This window comes from Eubalaena glacialis, chromosome 1 (genome assembly GCF_028564815.1).
Source record: "Eubalaena glacialis isolate mEubGla1 chromosome 1, mEubGla1.1.hap2.+ XY, whole genome shotgun sequence".
Taxonomy (NCBI): Eukaryota; Metazoa; Chordata; class Mammalia; order Artiodactyla; family Balaenidae; genus Eubalaena; species Eubalaena glacialis.
Genome location: NC_083716.1, coordinates 179,205,425 through 179,232,729, shown reverse-complemented (window position 1 = coordinate 179,232,729; position 27,305 = coordinate 179,205,425). Strand labels below are relative to the sequence as shown.

At 36.4% G+C, this 27,305-nt stretch overlaps 1 protein-coding gene across 4 annotated transcripts in view; it reads right to left on the bottom strand.

Annotated features, from left to right (window-relative positions):
• Positions 1-7,787: 7,787 nt before the first annotated feature.
• DYNC1I2 (dynein cytoplasmic 1 intermediate chain 2) overlaps positions 7,788-27,305 on the bottom strand; it is a 51,898-nt gene continuing 32,380 nt past the window's right edge. For 3 of the 4 annotated variants that reach the window (XM_061184837.1, XM_061184828.1, XM_061184847.1), the window contains exons 6-16: positions 26,924-27,019; positions 26,533-26,695; positions 26,323-26,422; positions 25,708-25,833; positions 24,670-24,816; positions 24,187-24,300; positions 23,736-23,869; positions 22,701-22,845; positions 12,516-12,656; positions 10,534-10,659; positions 7,789-8,657 (exon numbers count right to left, since the gene is read on the bottom strand). In XM_061184837.1, coding sequence (XP_061040820.1) covers positions 8,544-8,657; positions 10,534-10,659; positions 12,516-12,656; positions 22,701-22,845; positions 23,736-23,869; positions 24,187-24,300; positions 24,670-24,816; positions 25,708-25,833; positions 26,323-26,422; positions 26,533-26,695; positions 26,924-27,019 — 1,406 coding nt within the window. In that variant the 3' untranslated portion in view covers positions 7,789-8,543. Of the gene's footprint in view, positions 8,658-10,533; positions 10,660-12,515; positions 12,657-22,700; positions 22,846-23,735; positions 23,870-24,186; positions 24,301-24,669; positions 24,817-25,707; positions 25,834-26,322; positions 26,423-26,532; positions 26,696-26,923; positions 27,020-27,305 lie in introns of all 4 variants that reach the window. The other variant, XM_061184856.1, reaches the window with a different exon arrangement.

The window sequence follows — 27,305 nt, the reverse complement described above, 5'->3', positions numbered from 1 at the left end:
CTCAAAAGCATATCCTAGCAGTGAACCTTGGGGTCATAAAATAGTATTCAGTAATAACCAATTTTATTTGCAGTGAAAGAAAGATTAGAGACAATAGAACTATCTTAAAAACTACTCAGTTGGTCAGCATCATGGCAGGGTAAGACATTCCTCCTTTTTGTCCCTCCCATTTAAACAATGAATTACACATCCATCCACAAACAAAAGCACTGCTGTGGGAACAAGCACCATATGTCAAGGGACCCAGGAGGAGTCTCACTGACCTGTTAATCCAGTAACGGGCTGTGGAACAAGCAACACTGTCCCAAACCCTCTTGTCCAGTCAGAAAAAAACCCTGGAGAGTGCTGACCTGGGCAGATACACATGGTTAGGAGAAAATTTACAGAAATCCAGACTTCCCAAGGGGAGATTTCAGCCCACCATCAGAGAAGGAAAATCAAACAAAAAAACCCCCGAAGTCTCGTTGACAGTTTGAGGGACTTTCCCAGTGCTGCCCCCCACCTCCAAGGCAACACTGCAAGGGGCTGAACTATCCAGCAGTGGCAACCTCTGTTGGGAAAAAAGGGAGCAGTGAGTGAGTGCCCAACTACCCCAGTGATGTAGAACACAGCTGAAGAAACCTGTTTCTCTCCAGCAGTACCCAAAGTACTGAGGCAGGACCTCTATGACTAGGGGGTTAGCAGGAAAGAGGCAGATAAGAATATCGAAAGGCATTAAAGGAATGCAGTTTCTGCTGACAGCATTTAGGACTTTAGCAGGAAGTCTACCCACAAGCCTCTGGAAGTGCCTCACCCAAGGATCACCCTACTGGATCCATGGGCATCCCCAATGCCCCAGGTGCTAAACTCATACCTCCCCCACTCTGTGGCCAGCTCCTTATGCACTCTTGGGGTGCAGCTGCAAGAGCAAGTCCAGTGAACACTATCAGAAAAAAAGACCAGGATAGGTGGGCAAGGGAGAAACCACAAACTTGAGGTATAGCGCCACCTTCTGGAAAACAAAAGAGACTTCCTGCAGCCAGTCTGGTGAGTGGTAAGAACCAGAGAAGACATAAAAGCTTAAGAATTCTAACCTACCTAAGGAGACAAAAGACCTGTATGCAGAAAACTATAAGACACTGAAGAAGGAAATTAAAGATGGTACAAACACATGGAGAGAGACACCATGTTCTTGGATTGGAAGAATCAACATTGTGAAAATGACTATACTACCCAAAGCAATCTACAGATTCAATGCAATCCCTATCAAACTACCAATGGCATTTTTCACAGAACTAGAACAAAAAATGTCACAATTTGTATGGAAACACAAAAGACCCCGAATAGCCAAAGCAATCTTGAGAAAGAAAAATGGAGCTGGAGGAATCAGGCTCCCTGACTTCAGACTATACTACAAAGCTACAGTAATCAAGACAGTGTGGTACTGGCACAAAAACAGAAATATAGATCAATGGAACAGGATAGAAAGCCCAGAGATAAACCCACGCACATATGGTCACCTTATCTTTGATAAAGAAGGCAAGAATATACACTGGAGAAAAGCCAGCCTCTTCAATAAGTGGTGCTGGGAAAACTGGACAGGTACATGTAAAAGTATGAAATTAGAACACTCCCTAACACCATACACAAAAATAAACTCAAAATGGATTAGAGAACTAAATGTAAGGCCAGACACTATAAAACTCTTAGAGGAAAACATAGGCAGAAAACTCTGTGACATAAATCACAGCAAGATTCTTTTTGACCCACCTCCTAGAGAAATGGAAATAAAAACAAAAACAAATGGGACCAAATGAAATTTAAAAGCTTTTGCACAGCAAAGGAAACCATAAACAAGATGAAAAGACAACCCTCAGAATGTGAGAAAATATTTGGAAACCGAGCAACTAAGAAAGGATTAATCTCCAAAATATACAAGCAGCTCATGCAGCTCAGTATCAAAAAAACAACCCAATCCAAAAATGGGCAGAAGACCTAAATAGACATTTCTCCAAAGAAGATATACAGACAGCCAACAAACACATGAAAGAATGCTCAACATCACTAATTATTAGAGAAATGCAAATCAAGACTACAATGAGGTATCACCTCACATGGGTCAGAATGGCCATCATCAAAAAATCTACAAACAATAAATGCTGGAGAGGGTGTGGAGAAAAGGGAACCCTCCTGCACTGTTGGTGGGAATGTAAATTGATACAGCCACTATGGAGAACAGTAGGAATGTTCCTTAAAAAACTAAAAATAGAACTACCATATGACCCAGCAATCCCACTCCTGGGCAAATATCCTGAGAAAACCATAATTCAAAAAGAGACATGTACCACAATGTTCATTGCAGCTCTATTTACAATAGCCAGGACATGGAAGCAACCTAAGTGTCCACTGACAGATGAATGGATAAAGAAGATGTGGCACATATATACAATGGAATATTACTCAGCCATAAAAAGAAATGAAATGGAGGTGTTTGTAATGAGGTGGATGGAGTTAGAGTCTGTCATACAGAGTGAAGTAAGTCAGAAAGAGAAAAAGAAATACAGTATGCTAACACATATATATGGAATCTAAGGGGGAAAAAAAAGGTCATGAAGAACCTAGTGGCAAGATGGGAATAAAGACACAGACCTACTACAGAATGGACTTGAGGATATGGGGAGGGGGAGGGGTGAGATGTGACAGGGTGAGAGAGTGTCATGGACATATATACACTACCAAATGTAAGATAGATAGCTAGTGGGAAGCAGCTGCATAGCACAGGGAGATCAGCTCAGTGCTTTGTGACCACCTAGAGGGGTGGGATAGGGAGGGTGGGAGGGAGGGAGATGCAAGAGGGAAGAGATATGGGAACATATGTATATGTATAACTGATTCACTTTGTTATAAAGCAGAAGCTAACACACCATTGTAAAGCAATTATACTTCAATAAAGATGTTAAAAAAAAAAAAAAGCAATTAGGCCACCCTGATGAGAGTGGTCAAAATTACAAAGGCCGATAAAACCAGATATTGGCAAGAAAGTGAGCTATCTACCTCTTGCACAGATGTAAAATGGGGCAACCACTTTGGAAAACAGGGTTTGTTTGGGTTTTTTTGGTATATAATGTGTATTTGTAGTTCTAGAACATCTTTAATACATCAGAATATGTTAATAAAAACTGTCACAATTAGTTTATAAAAAAAAAAAAAAAAAAAAAAGAGTAGCCCCTGCTCGCCGCAACTAGAGAAAGCCCGCGTGCAGCAACGAACACCCAACGCAGCCAAAAATAAATAAAAATAAATAAATTTATTTTAAAAAAAAAGAAGGGCCTAGTCATTTTACCAAGTTTCTTGCTCAATTAGTATTCATTAACAAGTCAGGTTTTGACTTATTTCTGGAAATCATATTTTGGATACAATGGAACAGCAGAGATCTGCTAATCTAGATATGAGTTAGATAAAAGCTATTCCTGCAGGACTAATTTTAGGGCTTCCTCTATGCCTGGCAACCAAACACAGGTCCTCAAGGACTGAAGCTCCTCTTTCTCGTGACCATTTTCCTAAAATAAGCCTGTCTTATTTCCAAGGGGACTGACCCTAGGGAAGATGGATGGGTACTTTGTAAGTTTTAACAGTTGAGTTAACTATTGTTCCCCAGATTTTCGCGGAAGTGACTGATTCCAGTTCTACTACTATGTAGCTGAATCAAGTTTGTTTTCTCATTGATTTGAAAAAGGGGTTCCACCTCCTCTTTTCTAAGTCTCCAGATATTGCAATCCATGTATGTAACTAACATAAGAGCAAGAGCTGAGTATCAGCTGGAAATTGAGTGGGTCATTTTTTTCTACTAGCATAATTTGTAATTCTACCATAGAATGCAGTAAGAGAAAGTACTCCTAGGAAAAGTATTATTAAGGACAATTAATATTTCTCCCTCAGTTCACTGCTACTCCTAAACATCTGAGAGTTCAAGTTGTGACGTGATTTCTTAAAATTAAAAAAATTTTTTCTTGAACACCAAGCCACCTCATCCTTAGAAGATTAGCTCTTGTTACATTGCACAGATGGCTACATAAAATGGGCTCTCTCCATTCTTATATTCTTAAAAAAAAAAAAAAAAAGAATCCCTTATTTGTGTGGTACTTCATAATATACAAGTCTTCACATATATAATATCTCATGTAACCTTCACAGAAAGCAAATATTTTCATCACTTAACATGAGAATACTGATCCTTGTCCCAGGTGATATTACTGGTAATGGGGAGTTTCAGAAATAGAACTTGGGACCTTTGAACCCAGTATTCTTTTTTTTCATATACCAAGCCACCCTTAAGTATAAAAGATTTTGATCCAAAGCATTTCTATTTGTTCAGAAAAAAATTGTTTTTAAAATCTACTACAAAAATTCACAAAAGATAAAATTACTCGCCATCAAAGCCTTACTGGTGGTACACTGATTTCCGGAGTCACAGAGTTGGGTCTCAGCACGTTCAGCACCACGTGGGTGTGTTCCACACCTACACAATCACTGCCCCACAGCTTTCCAACCAAATCAAGTGCATTACAAGAGAGGCAGGATAATACATTACCACAGACCTGAATAAACGACCTCACAAAGTGAAACAGACTTTTCTGAAAGCTTACCTGAGTGCAAGCTGATTCCATCCTCTGACTGGGAACTGGTAATGGAATATTAAGAAGCCAAAACTGAGATTCCTGCTATGAAACTAACAACACAAAATACTGTAATTTTAGAAAAGTTTGTAAAAGATTGCTGATTGGCTATGTTCAAACTATCAGTGGCTGGAAGCTACATACTGAAAACTTAAATACCAGAAATCCATTTGGACTTTAAGAAGTTTGGGGATTGTGAACATGGCAGGCAGAAAGAGAATCTGTACATCTAAATTCCAACAAAAGGTCTGAGAGCACTGGCCTATTGAGAAAAGCATTACAATGTGATGACTATTCAAAGTCTTCCAGTTGGCATTCTGGTTAGGATTGTAGGATCTTTCTCTAAAACGTGTTTCTTCTGTGTGAAAAGGATTTAAAAATTATAATATATTAAGTGCAAGCAAATTATTACCTTCTTAGGGCATTAAAATTGATTAGTTAAAAGAATGTTAATTGTAATCCTCTACTTCAAAAGAAATAATGAACATGGCTGTTCTTTTCTTCTTGCATTTGGGGCAACTTTCCTATTCTTTGGTAGCACTAGAGGCCCCCAGAACCTGTAAACCAGATCTCTAAGTAAATAATTTCCTAGCATTTTTTAATGAATCAAAAATAAGATTCCCACTGGGACTTCTCTGGCGGTCCAGTGGTTAAGACTCCGTGCCTCCAATGCACAGGGCGTGGGTTCGATCCCTGGTCGGGGAACTAAGATCCCAAATGCCTCGTGACCAAAAAAAAAAAGAGAGAGATTCCCAGGTATTTTTCCCAAACTTGTAAGGTCCCTAGTTGCCTAGCAATCAGCAAGATAATAGCAGGAAAGCAAGAACTCATTTCTTGCCTCTATCTTGGGGCGGGGGGGCGGGGGGGCGGGGGGGTGGGGGGGTGGGGGGGGTGAATCTCAATAGGAATCCCATCACTAAACCATCAAATGAGGCAAAGCTGATGGCTTTTTACCTAGACTTATGCCCAAGATTCAGGCATAATACCACCACCTCGGGCGCTATGTCATGTTTGAAACAACTTGGTTCTCACAGCCACTGAGCAGCTGGAGCTATAATCAGAGCTCCGTTCTCTCCAATGTACTTAATTGTACACCGTTTTCTAATTATAAAATATCACAATGCCAATGTTGAAATACCAGGATTGTGGGAAAGACATTTAAAAAGCATTGCCCGACAAAATGGAAAGATGAAAAATTGTACACTGCACAGCAGATTTTCATTCACTCACTCAAGCCCCTTCCTTTCCATGTGGTTCAAGTGGTAGAGGTTACAGTCTATCAGTACTAGCACAGAACAGAATGAATCAACACTCTTACAATATTGAAAGACTAGGACCATCCCTAACACTACTTTCCTATAGTTCCTCCTCCTAAATTTTAAGTCATCCATTCCTTCGATATTCAATATGTCAGCATCATTGCAACAATATTTTATATCTAGAGATTTTCTAAGCTTTGTAGGGAACTGGATCAATAAACCAGAAGATGGCTTCTACCAATGAATTTTTATTTTTTTGGCTTAAATGATACCAAAAAATGGTTATTTCTGAGGTTTACTGCAAGTTAATTATTGTCTGCAAAACTGAGTATTCTTCCTCTACACAAACGAGGGTAACCAATAATCTTTAACTTCTCATTCAAAGAGAAAACAACCAAACAATAAACACAAAACAAGAAATTAGCCAGAAAGCTACGGCTTGTTTCCCACTCAGAAAAAAAACTATAACCGGTAACAAATAAGGTACAATTTCCGTAAGTGGATATTTTTTAAAATTATAAGGTTTTCATTTCTAAAAGAGTGAAGAGCTGCAACACTTTTCTAGTCAGCTTAATCTGTCAGAAGATTTCATATCAATATTGACAGCCTCAGTACTTTCTTTTTTGCTATTATATAGTCAACTTTTAAAAGGCAATTCCTCACATTAAATTCATGTGTTCTTAAAAATGTAGACTAAAGTTAAATGGGCAAAGATAAAGGTCCACACTGCATTTTTGGGGAGGGGAGGGAATGTTGTTTCCAAAAAGCAAAAACTCTTCGGTGAGAAGTATTTTACAAACACTTAGCAATTTTATTCTCTCACAATTGGATACATCAACTTGAATCCAATGAGCAGCTGGATTTGCCACATCACATGATTTCCAACCTTAATCATAATTATGTTTTCTCTTTTTCTAGTCATTTATATAAATGGTGGGCAAGAATGCAATAACTATTTTAGTGATTACATGAATTCTATACTAAGACAGTGTGACCCTGCTAAAATTGAATTTTTGACTCACAGACATTACTACCATGAGATAACTTATTTATTTGCCTGCTGATATTAAAAAAAAAATCTTTGGTATATAATAGGCAATTATGGGGTGTCAACTTATGAAAACTGAATATATAAAAATAGAGAACTGCCTGAAGTAATTACAATCAATAATTTTAGAGCTGGAAGGAAATTTAGAAATCATCTAATCCTAACTTAATTCCTAGATAATAAAAAAGTCAGATGGAAAGACTTGGTTGGCTAAAATCACACTTCCCATGAGTGCCAGAGCTAGAATTAGAGTTTGGGTCTAATATTCCAGGTCAATTATTCCTCACACTATACAATACTCATAGTTCAGAATAAATTACTTAAAAATTCATTTCCCAACAGATCTTTGTTAAATTAAGAAAATCAAACCAAACAAAAATGTTCAAAATCTGGCATCTACTACTCTTCCTTCCTAGTTCATGTTGTTGAATAAATGACAGTTAAACTTTGGAAAGACAAAAGGTCAGGATCAAGGAAATGGACAATTTAAAGTGGATAAATTCAGTATCTGAGCATAATCCTTTTCTCTAGTCCTGAAACAGGCTGACTGCAACACAAATTCTTAGATATCTGCCACTTACCTTTCAGGCTTATAGATAAGGTTGTAGTAACAGATCTCAAGATGTGGAGTTGATTCAATGACAAAATTCATTTGAGCACTTTCCTTCATGGCTACTGCAACCACAAAATCAATTTCTCTCAAAGGAGGTTTCAGTCTCAGAGGGCTCACATATAATCTCAATCAGTGAAAATAATAGGCAGCTTTCTGTTTATTCTTTAAATTAAATATATCTTAGATGCAAAGAAAAAAGGGATTAAAACAAAAATTAACCTAGGAAAAATTTTGTCACTGACATGGATTATCTAGACATCAGCTCATAATGCACTGGAAGATCTACAGTATACTATATGGTATATTTAAGGCACAAAGCTTTATGAGGTTTGAGGTGGCTGCTTACAACAGGAGCTTAAAGAAAGAGATGAAAAAAAGATACTTTATAAAAGCGGCAGAATTTAATAAAATTTTAACTGCAAGGAGTAAATCAAAATGAAAATTTGAAAAGTTAAAGCATATTTGTGTTTATTTATAGATTGTTATCACATGAATTATAAAGGAAAAAAAGAATATCAGAATGGAACTGGATAGATGTATTCATGCTATGGCTAAGAATAAACAATGTTCCTACATATTATGGTTAGTGAGAACATTATCAGTTTAACGGGGAATTGTGATTATTTAAAAATATGTAGAACTTAATCTGTGCTTTAGAAATAACTGCATATAGTGTTATAAGCTGAAAAGACTTCAAAAGAATACCAAATATACACCTGTGTATAAGAATTCAGAAAAGGCTGCATTCTGTAAAGTCAATCAGCTGCATTAAAAATGACACAAATCCAAAACAAGATGCATGTTATATAAAAAAGGACTTTGTAAGATTTGCTTGCTGCATTAAATCCACAGTTTAATCCACGAAATTTCCTTTCAATTATCATTTAGATAGAAGCATGCAAATAGTTCTAGGATCTACTTAGAGTGTTCCCCAAATCCACTACGGCTACATATTCCCTTTTCAGGAGCTAAGCAGGTATTCGGGCAGCTGCTTCCTCCTCTGCATCCGCTCGGTTTGCATTAATTTCTGCAAGTGTTCGGCCGAACCGTGTCCATTCATCATTTCGGGGGACAGCAATCTGCTGTTAAAAGAAATACAATGTTTTATGTACACTGAAATAAAAGATCATCTTACCTACTATTATTCAGTGTTTTCAAATACTTTTTCCATTAAAAAGTAATAATTGACCTGAATGGCCTTTCCATAATTACAGAGACTATACCAATGATCTATAACATTTCAAAACAAAAGACAGTGTTTGGGAAGTGTGTTGTGACAGCCTCAGAAATGATTTTGCTATTATCATCATCCGTGCAAGAGAAAATGACAACGATGCTCTGTAAATATAACTCCTAGGCACTATCTCATGGATTTTGCTGGTGGGCAGGAATTCCTGAAAAATTTTTACTTCTTGCACCATTCCTAGTATGAAATAATTTGTGAAGCATGGTTCATAAGATCTGGTTTCTTGTGTTTATTTTTGTTTGGAACCTAAGATAACCTTTCCTGATATCTTAATCCATCTTCATCAAAAGGTATGCTACTTCTTACCACTTTAGGGGCTTCCCTGGTGGTGCAGTGGTTGAGAATCTGCCTGCCAATGCAGGGGACACGGGTTCGAGCCCTGGTCTGGGAAGATCCCACATGCCGCGGAGCAACTGGGCCCGTGAGCCACAGCTGCTGAGCCTGCGCGTCTGGAGCCTGTGCTCCGCGGCGGGAGAGGCCACGATAGTGAGAGGCCCGCGCACCGCGATGAAGAGTGGCCCCCGCTTGCCGCAATTGGAGGAAGCCCTCGCACAGAAACGAAGACCCAACACAGCCTAAATAAATAAATAAATAAACTTATAAAAATAAAAAAAAAAAGGTATGCTACTTCTTACCACTTTAGTGATGTACCAATAGCAAAAGGGGAAAGAAGGCGTGTGATGCTTTTGCCTCACTAAAGCAGTCCAATAACCAAAAATTTTTGACAGCTGTCATTATAATATTTGAGGAATCTGGCATGCCATATTAGGGCACAAAACAGTCAGTGTGGCAAATGGATGTGCCTGCTTCTAAACCTACCCTATGACTTTAGACTAGATTGGACAGTGATGCCCAATATGGTAGCTACCAGACAATTTTGACTATTTACATTTAAATTACTTAAAATTAAATAAAATAAAAAATTCAGTTCTTCAGTTGTACTAGCCACATTTTAAGTGTTCAATAGCCAAATGTGGCCAGTGGCTACCACGTTGGATAGTGCAGATACAGAGTAGTTCCATCTGTGCAGACAGTTCAACTGGCTGTTCTAAATGATTCACTCTACCTCCCTCCACATCTAATTGCTAGAGGCTGTGGGGTTTCCAGAGAGAATGGGGAATCATAAGGCAGAGCAAAAGAAAGAGTGACTAAGGCGCTAGCCAGGGCTAAAACATGAGGAAATCACTCCTGAGCATCGTGTACAGCCAACCCAAACAGTAAAGATGAGAGAGCTGCAAGTCATCCTGTTGGGTTCAATAATAATGGCTTTGCAACAAGGCTCAAGGAGTCAAGATTGACATTTCACATAGTCATCAGATAACTCTTAAAAGACATTACTTTTGATTTCCACTACCTGGCCCAAAGAAATCTATGAATACAGAAAAATAAAATCTTATCTCAATAACAATTCTGTAAAGTCCCAAAGTCCAACTATAACTCTGAATTTCTTCTGCCTGAAGAATTTCTAATTTCCAGCAATGCATGCTTGAAGGTACTTCCAACATATGATACTACCCTCAAAATCTGCCGCATGGGGACACAGGACATTCAGTTTAGAAAGAAAATTAATCTCAAGAGTTGCTTCTATAGTGAAAAGTAAGTTTTATCAATTCATGAACTTAAAAGACTAGTTTTAGCCACAAAGACACTGCCACTGCAATGTTGTGAAAGCTAAATAGATGTGTCAAAATTATAGGCAGTGAGCCTCATACCTCTCCCACATCATATATAACAATCTGTCCTTCAGAATCACCCACGGCAATCTCTCTTCCAGAATGGGTCCATCTTACGCGATTAAGAGCAGGATTACCCTCTACAGAAATGCTGGCAGTTGGCACCTAAAGTCATTTAAAATATAGTGCAGTGTTAAAAGTTTCATCAGGATTTCTATAAACATGTAAAACTAATTCTTCTTTCCTCCAATCTGGCTACATTTTTAAAAACAAAGATGAAAATAGATAAAGAATTTTCCCAACTTTCTTCCTGTTCAGTGATACATTCTGAATGACATTATAGTCAATCCTTGAAAATGGTTTGGGAAAATAACTTAAGTCCTTATATAAGAAATTTTCACATGACTGGATACATCATTTTGAAAGATCTTCTCTTTAATAAAGGATTCTTTGTTGTTTTAACTTCTTTAAGAAGTCAAGCCATTTGAAAACAGATGGTCAAAACCTCACTTAAAGAAACATCTCAAAAGCCCTCATAAACAGATTATGGTTCAATTTTAGAGGACAGGAATTACTTTTGTAGCTTGCATCTCTGTTAGCTAAAACCTGTGATTTGATCCACAGTTGCCAGAAACAGTTCATACTAAAGCTGCAGTATGGGTCTTTCCAAAGCCCCTGTTCCCATGAACTGCCTGGAGCAGGGCAGGATGATGTCACCAACACAATGGCACCATCCCCTGGAATCTGACTGTACCCTCTGCTGTGCTAAGGAAAAAGAAATTATTTGCCACGCATGGAGCAAACCTTCAATGTCTGACTCAGAACAGTATCACAATAACTTTAAAATTTTTGAAATCTGATTAAAAATAATCCTACTATTTGACACGAGTCATCCTCAAATGGTTAATTTAACCTTCTAGAGTGCCAAAATTGTTCTAAGAGAAAAATTATAACTTAGATATTTTCTCTGAGTTAGCAAATTATAGAAAAGATCCAAATTTTACTGTAACCACAAATGTCTAACACCAAAATCCAAATTAAGAAAAAAAATTGGTCTCATTCTAGGTAACTAGAAATGTATAATCAAGTCCAGTCATCTAGCCAGTCAATACCTTTCCCTAGCAGTATCTGAATGTTCCTCTTCAAACTACTAAAGCACGAGTTAGCACAGTGTTAAAATTCTTACATTTCCAGGATATAATTTCCTTGTCCTGTATAACCAACTAATTTACTTCAAGGGATTTTGGACACTTGCCACTAGAAATATGAAGAGATGTGGGAAAGAGTGGGCTGTTGGGGAAAGCACCAAGAGACTTTCTCCTCAAAAACTTTTATTGGCAGAACTGCTAACATTACTTCTTACCACCACACAGCAATACAGAACTCTAAGAACACTTTAAGCCTCTCCACATTGGTAAAAATAAACCTGGTTAAACATAAATAATAGCTGCCGTTAAATTTCATTCCTAATAACTCATTTTAGTATAGCAGTTAGGAAATTTGATGATTTCTATATTAATTTTATAGTAACAGTAACACTCTGTTTTCAGTGTTTCATGGAACAAGTCATCAAAATACGTTTTGCTTCATTCAAATAAGTCAGCCTAAGACTAATATTTATGGATAATATACAATTCTATCAAGGCTAAGAGATAATTTAGAAATTCAGAATTAAGGTTAACATATGTCAACGATCTGAAACTATCTGCTTTCTAGCCTATGAATCAAAAATATCCCAGTTGCCTTATGAATGAGACTTTGCCAGGACATTAGAGACAGGATAGTGCTTTTTAGAAGTAAAAGGAAATGCCCCAGTCCTCTTGGCAACAATATTTCTCCCTTCAGTTCTGCACAGCATGCTGTTTATTATTTAGGGTACAAAGCTTATTTGGTTTCTTTGTGATGAAACTACAATCACAGAGTCCTTTTACATTTCTTGGGATAAAAGGAATTTCACAAATTATTCAATAAATCTCCAATTTTCTATTTTTCAGTGCAATTTTTGTTATTTTTCTGCTCACCTCTGTGTCATTATTGAGATTCCACAAATCCAGCCTACCCATGCCATCCACACAGGCAAATAGGGCTGGGTGGGTGGGTGACCACATAACATCATAAACATAGTCCGAATTATCTTCAAATGAGTACAAAGGCTTGTTATTCTGAAAGGGAAAAGTTGATTTTTAGCACAGTCAAAATATGACATACATTCAACAGGTATGATAACATTTTATGATACTTAACTCAGCCTAGAAAAAGTTCCTATAATTTGTTTCACTAAAGAATTACCTGGAGTTATGGAACTAAGAATCAATGACTGGGGCTTTCCTGGTGGCGCAGTGGTTAAAAATCTGCCTGCCAATGCAGGGGACATGGGTTCGATCACTGGTCCGGGAAGATCCCACATGCCGCGGAGCAGCTAAGCCCGTGTGCCACAACTACTAAGCCTGCGCTCTAGAGCCTGCGAGCCACAACTACTGAAGCCCATGCACCTAGAGCCCATGCTCCGCAGCAAGAGAAGCCACCGCAATGAGAAGCCCGCACACCGCAACGAAGAGGAGCCCCCACTCGCTGCAACTAGAGAAAGCCCCGCGCGCAGCGACAAAGACCCAACACAGCCAAAAATAAATAAATAAAATAAATTAATTAAAAAAAAAAAAATCAATGACTGGACTGCATTTTCTGTTTAACTTGTAGACACCATACTGTTTAAAAAAAGGAATAGAATGTGCTTTAAAAACATTTCAATGAGAGGATTCCGGAAAGATGGGAGCAATGGCAGTGTACTTTTTGAATCTCCTCTAAATCTCCCCATAAACCCAGACAAAGCAATGAGGATAGCAAAACCAAAGATTCACAGACAACATATACAACAAAATCAGGAGACAAAGCTCCAAATGTAAGCAGGTGGAAACAAACCCTGGACTACTATGAGATCTGCACAGTACATCTGTGCGGGAAGAAGTATGGGAAGACACGAGGGCTTCTGACAGCTGGAGAAGAGAACAGAAGAGCCTCACAGTCCACAGCGGGTGCTCACTGGACAGTGTGGGGGTCAGTCTGAGAGCAGCAGCAGAGACTGGGAGGGAGTTCAACAGAATTCGATTTATAAATAATTGCACGCAGACTCCAGTGTGATATAAGTAAGGTCTAATGATGCAGTCTGAGCCCGATAAACTTGCAAAATTAACAAATCAAAGCTCCCTTTTCAAGACAGTCTCACCAAAAAGAAACTGCCAGGAATGGAATCCAAGTTGTGGAATACAGCACAATAGGGACAAAGGAAAAAGAAGGTTCAGATAAAGGTGGTGGAGAGGAACGGAAAAAGGTACATTTCAGAAAGTACAAGATAGAGGGATATATACCCATTTTGCAAAAATCCCAGAAGAGCTTTAACCTAGACTATGAAACCAGAAAAGCTAACCTTGCCCATTCCCTTCCTCTTAAATGTAGAGAAAAACTCATTTCACTACTAGACAATAACCAACAAAAAAAGGATCTCACTCAAATCTTACACAAAGTTATTGTGGCAGATCTTTAATAATTGTGTCATGACAACTAATGGGAAAAGAACAGCCTTTCAACAAATGATGCTGGGACAACTGGATATGCACATGCAAAGGAACGAAGTTGGACCCCTCCTTCCTCACATTATATATAGAAATTAACTCAAATATATCTTAGATCTAAATATAAGAGCTAAAACTATAAAACTTAGGAGAAAGCATAGGAGTAAATCATTGTGACTTTGGACTTGACAATGATTTCTTAGATAAGAAAAGCACAAATGACAAAAAAAAAAAAAAGATAAATTGGGCTAAATCAAAATTAAATACCATTATGCTTCAAATAACACCCTCAAGAAAGTGAAAAGACAACCTATACAATAAGCAAAAATATCTGGAAATAATATACCTGATAAGTGGGACTTGTATCTAGAACTCTTACAACATTTTAATAAAAAGGCAAATAACCCAGTTAAAACTTGGGCAAAGTTTTAATAGGCATTCCTCCAAAGAAGACCTACAAATACAAATAAGCACTTGAAAAGATGCCCAACATCATTCTCCATCAGGAGAATGCAAATCAAAACCACAATGGGATATCATTTCATACCACCAGGATGGCTCTAATAAAACCCAAAAACCACTGAATTGTACACTATAAAATGGTGAATCTTATGGTATATGAACTATATCTCAATAACACTGTTATTTTAAAAAAGAAAGAAGAGATAAAGTGAATTTTTAAAAAAATTGATAGACAAAGAAGATTAACGAAGATATACTTATAATGGCAGGCCCTAAAAAAACCCAAAGCAATACTATAGAATACAAAAATCTTAATTTAAGTGAACTCTCCTAAAAGAAAAGACAGCTTGAAACTTCATATTAAAGAAAATCCTGTGTATCTAGGACATCCAACCCTTTAAAAAAAAAAAAAAAAGATTTGATCATCCAGATTTTTAAAGACCAAGTCTTGAGTAAAGAAAAAAAAAAAATCAGATTGTCATCATACTTTTTGACAATGCTTTTTGCCAGAAAACAATAGAGTAACATATTTAAGGTAATCAAAAAAAAAAATGTAAACTGTGGATTTTACATACAGCCAAACTGACCTTCATAAATAGACAGACTCTTCAGAATATGGGAATAATGCACCCACGAGCACCTCCTGAGGAATCTACTGCAGAGTAAGCTTCAAATGACCAAAAAGAATGAAGAGATGTCAACATAAGGACTGGGGGACACCAAGTGATTCATGAGGGTAAGCTTCTCTTTACAGAATTATAAACATCTACAACTATACACGACAATATGAACAGTACCATAAGAATGCAAAACCCAGGCTGTGAGAAACTAATAGGACAACCAACCTGGTTTCTTCAACAACAGCAGTAGCAAGAAAACAAGACAGGGAAGGAAACCCTATTTTAAGAGAGCGGCTCAAAAGATATGTCAATCGCAAATAAACGAACCTCATTTGGATCCTGCTTCAAACAAGTAAATAGTAAAAAAAAATTTTAATGGAACGCTGGCTATTTGATGAAATTAAGGAATCACTATTCATTTTTGGGGGGGTGTGACAATGATATGGTAGTATTACAGTTTTTTTTTTAAAAAATGACTATTTTTTAGAGATACATACTGCATATTTATAGATTAAATGATATGTCTGCATTTAAAATAATCCAGGACTGGGGAGGGAATGTAAGCAGGAACAGATCAAACAAGATTGGTCACATGTTGATAATTATAGAAGCTAGGTAATGAGTACAATGGTTTCGTTATACTCCTCTTTCTGCTTTTGAATCTACTGGGAATTTTCCATAATAAAATGTTTAAAATTATAAATTTAAAATTCTCAGATATCAATGTCAACTGCATGATTATCTTAATAGCCAAAAATGTCTGTTTGTAATTAAGACAACAAAAATTTTAACAAAACTTATAAGTAAGCTAAAAACAGAAACTAAGAGGTTTTTTTTCCTTCTTAAGATCATTATTTTCCTATAACTCTCCTTGGCAACAATGCCAAGTGAAGTCTCCCTCTGAGGTAGTTTTCAACTTGGGATGAGTATCACAATCATCTGCAGAGTTCTTAAAAAATCCAGATGCAGGGCCCCACCCTCAATGTACTTCATCAGTCTTTTTGGTGTTGCTCCACTAGAGATTCTGATGCACAACAACGATGAAGAAACACTGTGCTAAGACCTGTAAATCCTGAGGCGATTGTATACTTCTTCAAGAAAATCCCAATTTTAGGCAATTTTATGGTCTCTCATCAAAGACTTAAAAGAGAAGTTGTTCACAGTCATGTGCACATGCTCGACTCTATAAGAATCTGTATTGGTCTACAAGATTTTTTAAATTAATGTTTAATTTTTATTTTTAAAGAAGGGGTTAGCAGAAAAATGGGCAGACTTAAACAGGCACTTCATGAAATGGCCAATAAACACATGGAAAGCAGCTTAAGATAACCTCTTCAGTCTCAAGGTAATACAAATGAAAACCAAACTGCAATGCAACTATACCCATCAGAGTAATTAAAATGAAAAAAAAGGCAGAAAATACCAAGTGTCAGCAAGGTTGTAGAGCAAGGAAAACTTTCATATGCCGCTGGTGAATTATAAACTGGTAAAACTACTTTAGAAATTTGCTTGGCAGTATCAACTAAAGCAGAATGCATGCGTACCTTATGGCCAAGTATTTCCCTCCTAAGTATATGCCCAACAGAAATGAGTGCTTGTGTCCATCAAAAGACACCTACAACTATGCTCATAGCAGCATTATCCATAACAACCCCAAACTACAATCAACCCAAATACCATCAGCAGCAGAATGGATAAATTATGGTATATTTACATAAGGGAACAGTATATATCTGAGAGAATAAACAATCTACAACTACCTTCAACAATATGGAATGACTCTCACAAACATAATGTTGAACAAAAGAAGCCAGATACAAATAAGTACATACGATATGATTCCATTTTTATAAAATATGAAAAATGTTATATACAAATTAGATTAAAACTTACATAAAAATTATCTCTCAAGTGAAAAAGAAGATTGCTGAATATCTCAGGAAATTATTAAATAAAATGTTTCATCTATTCAGGGGACTATGATGCAGCCAGAGGCTAAAAGCAGGATGCATTATAACTGGGTAAAAGATTATATTAAAAATAAAAATACAATAAATGGCAACATGTTCCCAAATTTTAAATGTAATTAGAAACCTTTGTAATTTTTTTTCAAGTTTAATTTAAAAAACACAGTCATCCGGGGCTTCCCTGGTGGCGCAGTGGTTGAGAGTCTGCCTGCCAATGCAGGGGACACGGGTTCGAGCCCTGGTCTGGGAGGATCCCGCATGCCGCGGAGCAGCTGAGCCCGTGGGGCACAACTACTGAGCCTGTGTGTCTAGAGTCTGTGCTCCGCAGCAAGAGAGGCCACGGCAATGAGAAGCCCGCGCAACGCGATGAAGAGTAACCCCCGCTTGCCGTAGCTGGAGAGGGCCCGCGCACAGAGACGAAAACCCAACGCAGCCATAAATAAATAAATAAATTTATTAAAAAAAACAAAAAAAAACAAACAAAAAAAACACAGTCATCCAAGGATTAACAATTTTTCCCCCTCAAAGAGAAAGAAAGCACACATACAACACCAAAATTGTTTCATAATATATTTATTTTATATATGATACTGCAAATTAAAATCCCAAATGGATCATTTCAAGTACTTTTTAATAGTAATACTTTTTCTTAACTTGAAGAGAACTTCTGCCTAAATGGAAGGGAGGCAGCAGGAAAGAGCTGAAGAGGGGCGTAGGATATAAACTCTTATCTCAGGGCTACCAATAACTAGCTTTAAGGCTTTGGAGAAGTCACTTCATCATTCCAGGCCCCTATTTCCTTATTTACAAAACAAAGGTTCTGTATCAGTGGTTCTGAACCTTGACTATACATTGTAATCCCGCTAACCCTGGAGGGATTTTCAAAATTATGCTGTTGCCTGAGTCTCTTTAGATATTATGATTTAATCAGTCTGGGGTGCCAGGTGAGCACTGGAATTTTTAAAAATTGCCAAGGTGATTCTAATGTGACCAAAACTGAGAATTACTGAACTACATGATGTCTAAAGGTCACTGCAGCTCTAAAATTCTTATAAACAAAAGGTTTGCAAACATATTTTTCAAAAGAATGAATCAAAAGAATGTATCATTCTTTGAACAATAGATAGCATTTGAATAATCAAAGGTAACTCATTCTAGTACAGTGGTGAATAAATAAATAAATAAATAAACACTGTATGGTCAAGGGACAAACCATATTTTTTTCTGAGCTCTTTACAGTAATGGGTTAAATAGTGTCCCCCCCCACCTCCCAGCCCCCTGCCAAATTCAAGTCCATCTGGAACCTGTAAATGTGTCGATATTGGAAAAAGGGTCTTTGCAGATGTAATTAAGCTGAGGTTATACTGCTTAGAGTAGGCCCTAAATCTAGCACGACTGTTGTCTTAAAAGAAAAGAAAAATTTGGACAGAGACAAGTAGGAAAAGCTCCATGCGATGACAGAGGCAGAAACTGGAGTGATGCAGCTGGAAGCCAAAAAGCACAAGATTGCTGGCAACCACCAAAAACTAGAAAAGAGGCATGGGAAGAGGAACAGATTCTTCCTTAGAGCCTCCAAAAGTAACCAACCTTGCTAACACCTTGATTTCAGACTTCTAGCCTCCTGTGAGAGAATAAATTTCTGTTATTTTAGTTACCCAGTTTGTGGCAATTTGTTACGGCAGCCCCAGGAAACTAATACAGTAATTCTGTATTCTTCTGGGGGTAACTGGGGAGTTCTAGACTAATAACCAAAAGAGTCCCTATAGTAAATTCATGAACATAACAGTGAGGTGCTCTCCAGAGAAACGGGAAGTGAGTATGTCCTCACTTGGATCGGGACAGAAATAAACAGATTCTCATTAAAAAGAAACAATTCCAAGGGCAGAAATACCTTCCTATATAACCTGATGGAAGATACTAACTTTTTCAGAAGCAATGTGTCTATTAAAAGCAATGGAAATATACAGAAGCAGTCTTACAAGAAAAATGAAGACAGTGCCCAATTCAAGCACTGCTCAGGAGACAGCATCTCAGTCAATGGATCCTGAGGATTACCACCCATGGCAAGGTTATCTCTATGTGAAGATGAATGAATCACGCTGTCTTTGCTTGATGCCACTAAACATTCAAATCAGAAAACTTCTTTTGTTCCAATTCCTTGCTCACCAAGCAACCTTCTGATTATAATTTGGCTTCCCATGTGGGTTGTCTACAGGGAAACAATGAGCTGGTCAGGCGAGCATGAGTATTTAGGCCTTCTGGCAGTTGTTTCTCATTGTAAATTAATAAATTGACCTTCTCCAATGCATCAGTGTCTTAGAAGCCTGTGAGTTCTAGTCAGCACTCCGTAGCTAATCAAATCTAGTAGACTGACAAAATTGAGTTTCTGACTATGCAAAGGACAGGCTGGACACTGGCCAACAACAAGTTACTATGGTATTTTCTAAGAGTTAAAAAGGTTAAAGCTTTTCAAATAAGTGTTGAGCCTGGAATATACTGTGCATACATTAAAACATTTTGTCCTCCAAATAAATAATTCCTATATTTTGAAAGTAATCTGTAACAAGTATGGTTAAATGTGGTTGGAATATTAAGCTCATTTATCAGGTCTACCCCTAATCAAGTGCTTATGGAATCCTCAGGTTACCTTCAAGAAGCTTCTACTCCTCACATATTCTTGCTACCATTTTTCAGGACTGCCAAAGTGTTTCTGTTGTGAATTTTCAAATTTGGTATTTTAAAAAGTTAACAGTGTCCTTCAAATATATTAGAAGCAATGTCCTGGTTGGTTTAAATTAACCTTCACCAAAATGTGGAAAACGATCTATCTTCATCTTCTTTACTAAAAATAACTGAGTTCAAAAAAGTAAACAATTTGATGATCCAGAACTCTGTCACTACATTAAAATTCCTGACTGCAAAAATTAGAAGCAGACGACAGAAGTAGATTACTTGAAACTAAATTTGAGGCAGTAACAAACTGAGATTTCTAGGGATTTTTTAGAGGACTTATAGAAAGGGAGAAAAAGAAAGAATCTTGTTTCGCTATTGGGGCAGAGACAGATCTTAAAGGATACAAAGACACAGCAATATCTAGCGATTTGTTCTCCCAGTTTATGGGGGCTCAATTCCTAGAGTCAGAAAACACTTAAAAAGTAAAAGCAAAGAAAAACATTTAAAGTCTGTTAAATTCATGAATGTGAAGATACTGGTGTAAAAAGCTTAAAATGGAACTGGAACAATGTCTTTAAGAAGAGATTATTTTAAAACCTTGCCCATTATTATCATTGTGTTGGAGAGCACAGAGGCTCTACCAAGTTTTCAGGGAAAAAACGAATACCAGCAACACAATTAACTACGAAGTATAAATCCAAGATCAAAACAATGACCTTGGGAGCCATAATATGGCCAAACAAAAACAATACTCAGCAGACTGTTGCTGCGCCACCCTTCATAGGGTAGAACTATTTGTGTGAAGATAAGTCAGAATAAAAGGTAATTCTTCTGATAAAGTTCTAGAGGGTACTTGCTATTCTATAAAAACACCCTGTTCTGTGTTGTCCTATCCTTTGGCCACTAACATTGGAGAGGTATGTACGCATGGGGGGGCAGGGAGTGGAGAGCCATGTATCACAGTTGAATGAATAAATGAGTTTTCTATATGAAGCTCACAGAAGGAAGCAATGCCTAGCCCAATTAGCAAAGAAAGATATGCCTGGCTGTCATTCTTATTCAGTAGGCAGTTCTATGTTGAAATACAGCAAAATACAGGAACAAAAAATATCAACCGCCAATCAACCAGCTGTGTAGTACCACAAAAGCAAGCATCAATCAGTCTGCTATCATAAATATAAGTTCTGTTCTTGCTTAGGCAAGATGAAGTCTTCATTTTCCAGTCCTATTTGGTAATATATGTAAGAATGGAAGCCTCAAATTTAAAGATAAAAGAAGGATGGCAAACTGAAGCCCTGAGATATTAAAAATAATAAATCTACAAATAGATAAAAGATTCTTTTCAATTACTGAAAAAGGAAGCTGGCCAACAATCTAAGAAAGATGTAACGTTTCCTGTGTCTCTATAAAGGACTACTAAGGTGAAAGCATAACCAGAAATCTAGCCACTTACGTGGCTGCCTACAGCCTAGAGAGAGAGAGTTGGCTTCATCTTTCCAATTCTGCATCTTGCTTTGGTTTTACTAGCTGGATTATGCGTTTCTTTGCTGGTGGTTGTTAAAATCTTCTACCTCTACCTTTTTCCACTGTATAAATCTCATTCAAAAAAAAAAAAATCCAAGAACAATCCAGGAAAGAAAACAGATGATTGACACTATATGCATTCAGACAGAGCGTCTGATCTCCATGAAGAGGAAAAGGAGGAACTGAATGAATATTGTTAAGTGCCTATCATGCTAGACACTGTGTTAAGCACTATTTAATATGTTTTCCTTCATTAGACTTAAATGCTATTTTTATGCCTGCTAATTAATCCCAAACCTGAAAACGTTCAATTTTAAGAGACAAAGTTTTCTAACTTACTAAGAAAGCATCAAGAAAGGACAAGAGTGAATAGTGAGTTCATCCCTGATTTCTGAGGCCAGCATTTGATAAATAAATGAGTTCCACTGTAATAGTGAAGAATATCTCTTAAGACCACTAGGTTTTCTCAAAGAAATTGAAGAATCAAATAAAGTTAGAATAAGACAGACGGAAACATGAAAAAACACAGCTTAAAATTTAACTTAATTTAAATAGAATCTGATATTCCAAGTATGCAGCTTTGCCAGCAGCAATGTAATACTGCAGAAAAGCCAGACAGAAAAGTCAAGGCACTTTAATTTTTAAATGGGGTCAAATGAAACTACAAAGCCTATCACAGGAAGAAATGTTCCCTACCTGGATTTGCCTTGAGACTTTCAATGAGGCAGGGCAATGTCACATCTATCTGGAATTGCTGTAGGATCAGGAAGCACTTTATAACATAAATGGTTTTTCAAAGCTTATTAAAACCCAAACAAACTATTTAAATTATGTATTGCAGGAAACAAAAATATATATGCGTCCACATATATTTACACAGAAGTATTTACACAATACTTTCTTGATGATTCCAGTTTATGATGTATAGTCTCACTGTATAAGACTTACTGTACATCAGGTTTTATCTATCTTTTCTCCGGTTTCCATCAGCTCTGTGAGCCAATGCAGTTCTGAACAGCCTCTAAAAGCTCTCCAAAGAGCAAATGCACAGCTTTTGTGTTGGGCTATAGGGCAGCTACGTGAGTGCCATGTGAGATCCTCAGGGGCTTTTCCTCCAACTCAGTTCAGGTTAAGCAGTTCTGTGCTTGAAAAGCCTGAAGCGGTGGGAAGATTGGTGTTGGTCATGTGTGGGATTACCACACTTGTCAGCATACTTCTAAGAAAACTTCAACATCTAGTTGTTCACTCATGTTGTGTGTAACTTATTAGGTTTGATCTATCAGTAAATCATTCTAAGCTATTAGGAGGCTTTTTGTCTTTCCCATGTAGTAATAGAGCACCACCTTGTGTCAGAAACCTGAGCACTTGACTAGACATCTGTTTTTAGATACCTTAGTTGTCCAAAGTTTTACTGTCCAGTCAAATGATGAAGTGACAAAAAGATGTGAGAAGTCCACTGCTCCAACAGCTGCATGACAATGAATGCCAGTAATTGGTCCTTGATGTCCCTCGAACATCTCACTGATTCCAGCTTTGCTGTTTCATAAGAGTTAAAATAGGGAAATCTCTTGTAAGTAGACCACTTATAAATATATGTTATCATGGGTTTATGTATTACACTTTGACATAATTTCAACAAACTTAACTCTGTGCTCGTAACACATCAGAATAATTATGTTGAGTGTTACCTATCCATATTTGATAAGGCTACTAAAGTGGTTAAGTACATTTTGGAACCATAAACATCATGCTATTGATGACAGAAATCAAAAGTCCAATATCTGAGGTTCTGAGGTGGTGGAATAGAGACAAATGAATGCTACATGTAAGAGAGAGAATCTGGGCTACTTTTAAATCAAAAGCTTTGAAGTGAAGGTGATCTGTACTTGAGATGAAATCTGGACACTCAATTTTTTTTTTTAAAGGAAGCAATTGATAAGGTACAGCTAGACAATTTCAAAACAGGTTGAACAGCAGGAGAAATACTAGTCAATTTAAAACGTGTATGTGACATCACTGTACAATTATCAGGAGGACTGAACTAAGGCTCAAAGTCCAAATAAATCAAGATGGAAAAACAGCTGAAAATCTTATTTACAACTTTAAAGGTCAGTATGTGGCATGTGCATTTTGTATTTGTAATTGCTGAATGCTACTTCCTACCACTAACTTTTGTGAGCATGTCCACATGTACAAAAATCACAACACACCACAACCCTCAAAATCCAGAACACATCATGATCCAAAATAACCTTTTATTTTAAAAAAGTATTTAAGTTTTAATTTTATATACCTGAATTTAAATAATTTGTCACAAATAACAAGTGGCTCTAGGACAGATTTATACTTGAATAAGAGGCAATTTGTTTTAATACGATTATTCAAGGGAGAATTTTAAATAATTGTAAATTCCAGTTTAGATTTACCTGCCATGGCGGCATGCTGTGTACACAGAACCTTCTTCACTCCCAACAACGAAGTTGTTGACATCTCCAACAGGGAAGGACATAGATGTCACAGCGACTGCCTTTGACTGTTTATGAACCAATTCCATGCTATCCTACAGAGAAAAAATTGAGTAAATTATTTTGTAAACTTATAATTTTTAATTTTTTAAAGAAAATTTTCTAGTCTTAATTAGTTTGTAAACAATTATTTTACTATACTACTTACATAAATTTAGTTTGATTAAATGAAGCAGGTTTGAAAATGAAGTATATATACCACAAATTACATTTATACATGTTTAGATTTATAAACTATTACTATAATACTATTATAAAACACTTATGAAAAACATAAGCTAGGGTTTATATAGACTTAAAAAAAATACCAATATTTCCCTCAAAATTTCAGAGCTTTCCACGTTTAACCTACCTGTGGATGGGAAAGCATGTCCAGACTCCATGAACAAATTTTTCCATCAGTAGAGATACTAATCAGATTGTGAGCATTCTGTGTTCCAACAACATTTACACAATATACAGGATGCTAAAGAAAGAGATATTAAAGAAAGTTTTCTGGGATTATTTTACCAAAAAAAAAAAAAATAATAATTTTTACTGTATAATCACAGGCATTCTGTTTCATATCCAGTCTCATATCTTGACGGCATTTTTAATGTGAAGGTCGATGCTATTCCGTAGATTAGCAAAACATTATCTCAGAAGAAAGATGAGTTTCTAATAAAATAGATTTCCAAAAATACAAAGAAAAAAAAAAGCCTTCAGTTTTGGTTGCTAAATGATGAGAAATTCACACATCAAAGGAAACACATTTTGAGACTACTCTGATGGACACTGCTAAGTATTTAATGGTGAAAGAAGACAGAAATCTAATGGAAATAACCCCTTTACTTACTGTGTGTGCTGCAGCTGACAGTGGAGTTCTTTGCACTGGAGTTCTTTTATTGCTACGGTTATCCCACAGCACAATCTGGCCTGAATATGTACCACCAACAACCAGATTTGGATGAAATTTTGCAAATGTAGCAGACATAACGGCTGACTGCAAATAAGCAAGATTTTTATATTTAAGGTTCAAATGGAAGAAGCGTGACAAGTTATAAAAATAAATCTATATCCAAAACATTTTCCCCTTTATTGTAAAGTATCAGAGATTATAAAAACCAGTAAATATACTTATAAATTTCATTTTGCTTTAGAACATAAGATACAGCTTTAGAATAGTTTTGCTTAAAAGTCAAATGTAATGATTGTTTACAGAAATGTTTAAGCAATTTATCGAAGAAAGCAAAAATTATTTAATTTGATTACATCATTAAACCAGAAGATAACTGGCTCTACTTTAGCTTCTGACAGTAATCTGACAACAGAGTATATGCTAGTTTTGATTCAGTTAAGTGTTTTTGCAGAATTATGATATTATTAAAAGATTATAACTTATGCAACCAGAAAGGCTTGCAAATTCTAACCTCCCACTAAATCCACTTTAAAAATCTGCATCTGTTTCCTACTTCAAACATATGTTTCTACTTAAAACTATCTAGTTCCAACTCCTCAGGCCATGTATAAGTAATTCAGTGGGCCAACCATCTAATTGTATATTCAGCAAATAAGTTCCTGAGAAACTCCCTGTAGAAAAGACATTTTATAAAAGATTCCTTTTATACAATCAATCACAATAACAGAAAATCACAACTGCAAAGGACTTTAGGTGCGATTAAACATAAGAGATGTCAGAAAAGCTAGAAAACGCAGATCATGTTGAACTGAGAAGTCTTCAGTTTTTCGTTAACATCTGTTTGCAAATATGGGGTGGTTTAGTAAATGCCAATCCAATGAAATCATTATGTTGACAAGAAAAGAAGAAAGGCACTTGTCTAAATTCATTAGTGAATTCTTAAACTTGGGAAAGACTGCTAAAAGACCATCTTACCTGGCAGTGAAACACATACTCTGGAGTAGTTTTTTTGTATTTCATATTCCATACAAGGGCCACACCATCAGGCTCATGAGGAGCATCTTCGTTGTTATTATAGGAAGCCACAAGTAACTCTGGATACTGCTCGCAAGAATCAAGTGGGAAAAAAACGCTATGCATAATGAGAACTGTTTTACATTCCTAGTTACTCAACTGTCTTTATCAAATTATTCTGAAAATACGAATTCCTAACACTTCACCAAGAAATATATCTCTAGAGTTATGCTTGCTGGAACATTAGTAAAACTTTAAATTAGTTCAGTTATTTTAAATGTTTTAATGTTAAAATATTTTATTAAAATATGTGTTGCAATTCTATCCAAAGGATTTGGTGAGCAATTAAAATTAGTAAAACTGGGCTGTGGCATAAATAAACTCTTGATTTTTAAATATAGTGATTCCAATCCTTTCTTCCTAAGTACATAAGACAACCATAACCTTGGAACCATCATCCATTGTAATTTTCAATAATATACATTTATTTAATTACACAAAGTTTCCACAATTAAAACTACCTGCTTACTGGAATTCAAAAATGAGTTAATAGCAACCAATTATGTTATAATTTACCTGAGATGACCAATCCAAACAACTAACAACCCGATGCTTTGACCAACGCTCGTCAAAAAATTGTCGATTTAATGACAGTTTAGCACCTGCTTGAATCTCTCTACAGAAAAAGACAAAAAAAACACAAAAAACCAACAACTGTGTTATAACGTCCCACTCTTAAAGTAATTTAACATTGCTGAACCCATAATTTTAGCAATTAAACATTACCCTTCTTTGTCTTCCAAATCTCTTCCACTGTAGTCAAAGAAGATGTTAATCTGCTCAGAAAGAGCTCTTTCTACAATTCTTGTAGAATGGTCGAAGAAACTTAAAAATTCCTCAGAGTGCAAGATTTGCTGCTTTTCTTCTTCAGTCAGCTCGTGCGGGGGAGCTGTGAGGCAAACGTTTTTCTGAAGTCGGATTTATGCCACTCAAATCATGTCACCTCACTATCACAATTTGCGTCAATGAATGCCACTCATTTTTTTCCAAGCAGATTCACCTCTTTGATTTAGAGCATTTTAATCTACTTTAATATATAAATAATAAAAGCAGTCTTAACAGGAATCAACAAAATCTTTTAAATTCTTTTTTTTTAAAGTTGAATTCTTTAAGATACCTTTACTATCACTTTCTTCATCTTTCTTTAAAGTTTTCTCTTCCTCAGGTTCAATAGGTGGTTTAGGAGTCACTACGTCATCTTCTTCCTCTTCATCTGAAAAAACAGAACAATAACACAAAAATTATTTTTATGAAAATAACTGATAACTCTTGAGGTAATTATTTCAGAAAGTATCACAACTCTTTAGATAAAAGCAAAAATGAACTACTGATAAGACAGAACAAGTACAAATAATATAAATTTTATCAATACAATTTTAAAAAAAGAATTAAGTGGAACTTCTTGGTTTTTATACATACCTATGTGGTAACTCAGCAATAGTCATATCAAATTCTGTAGCAACATAAACTGAAATAAGATATATAAGCAACTAGGATGA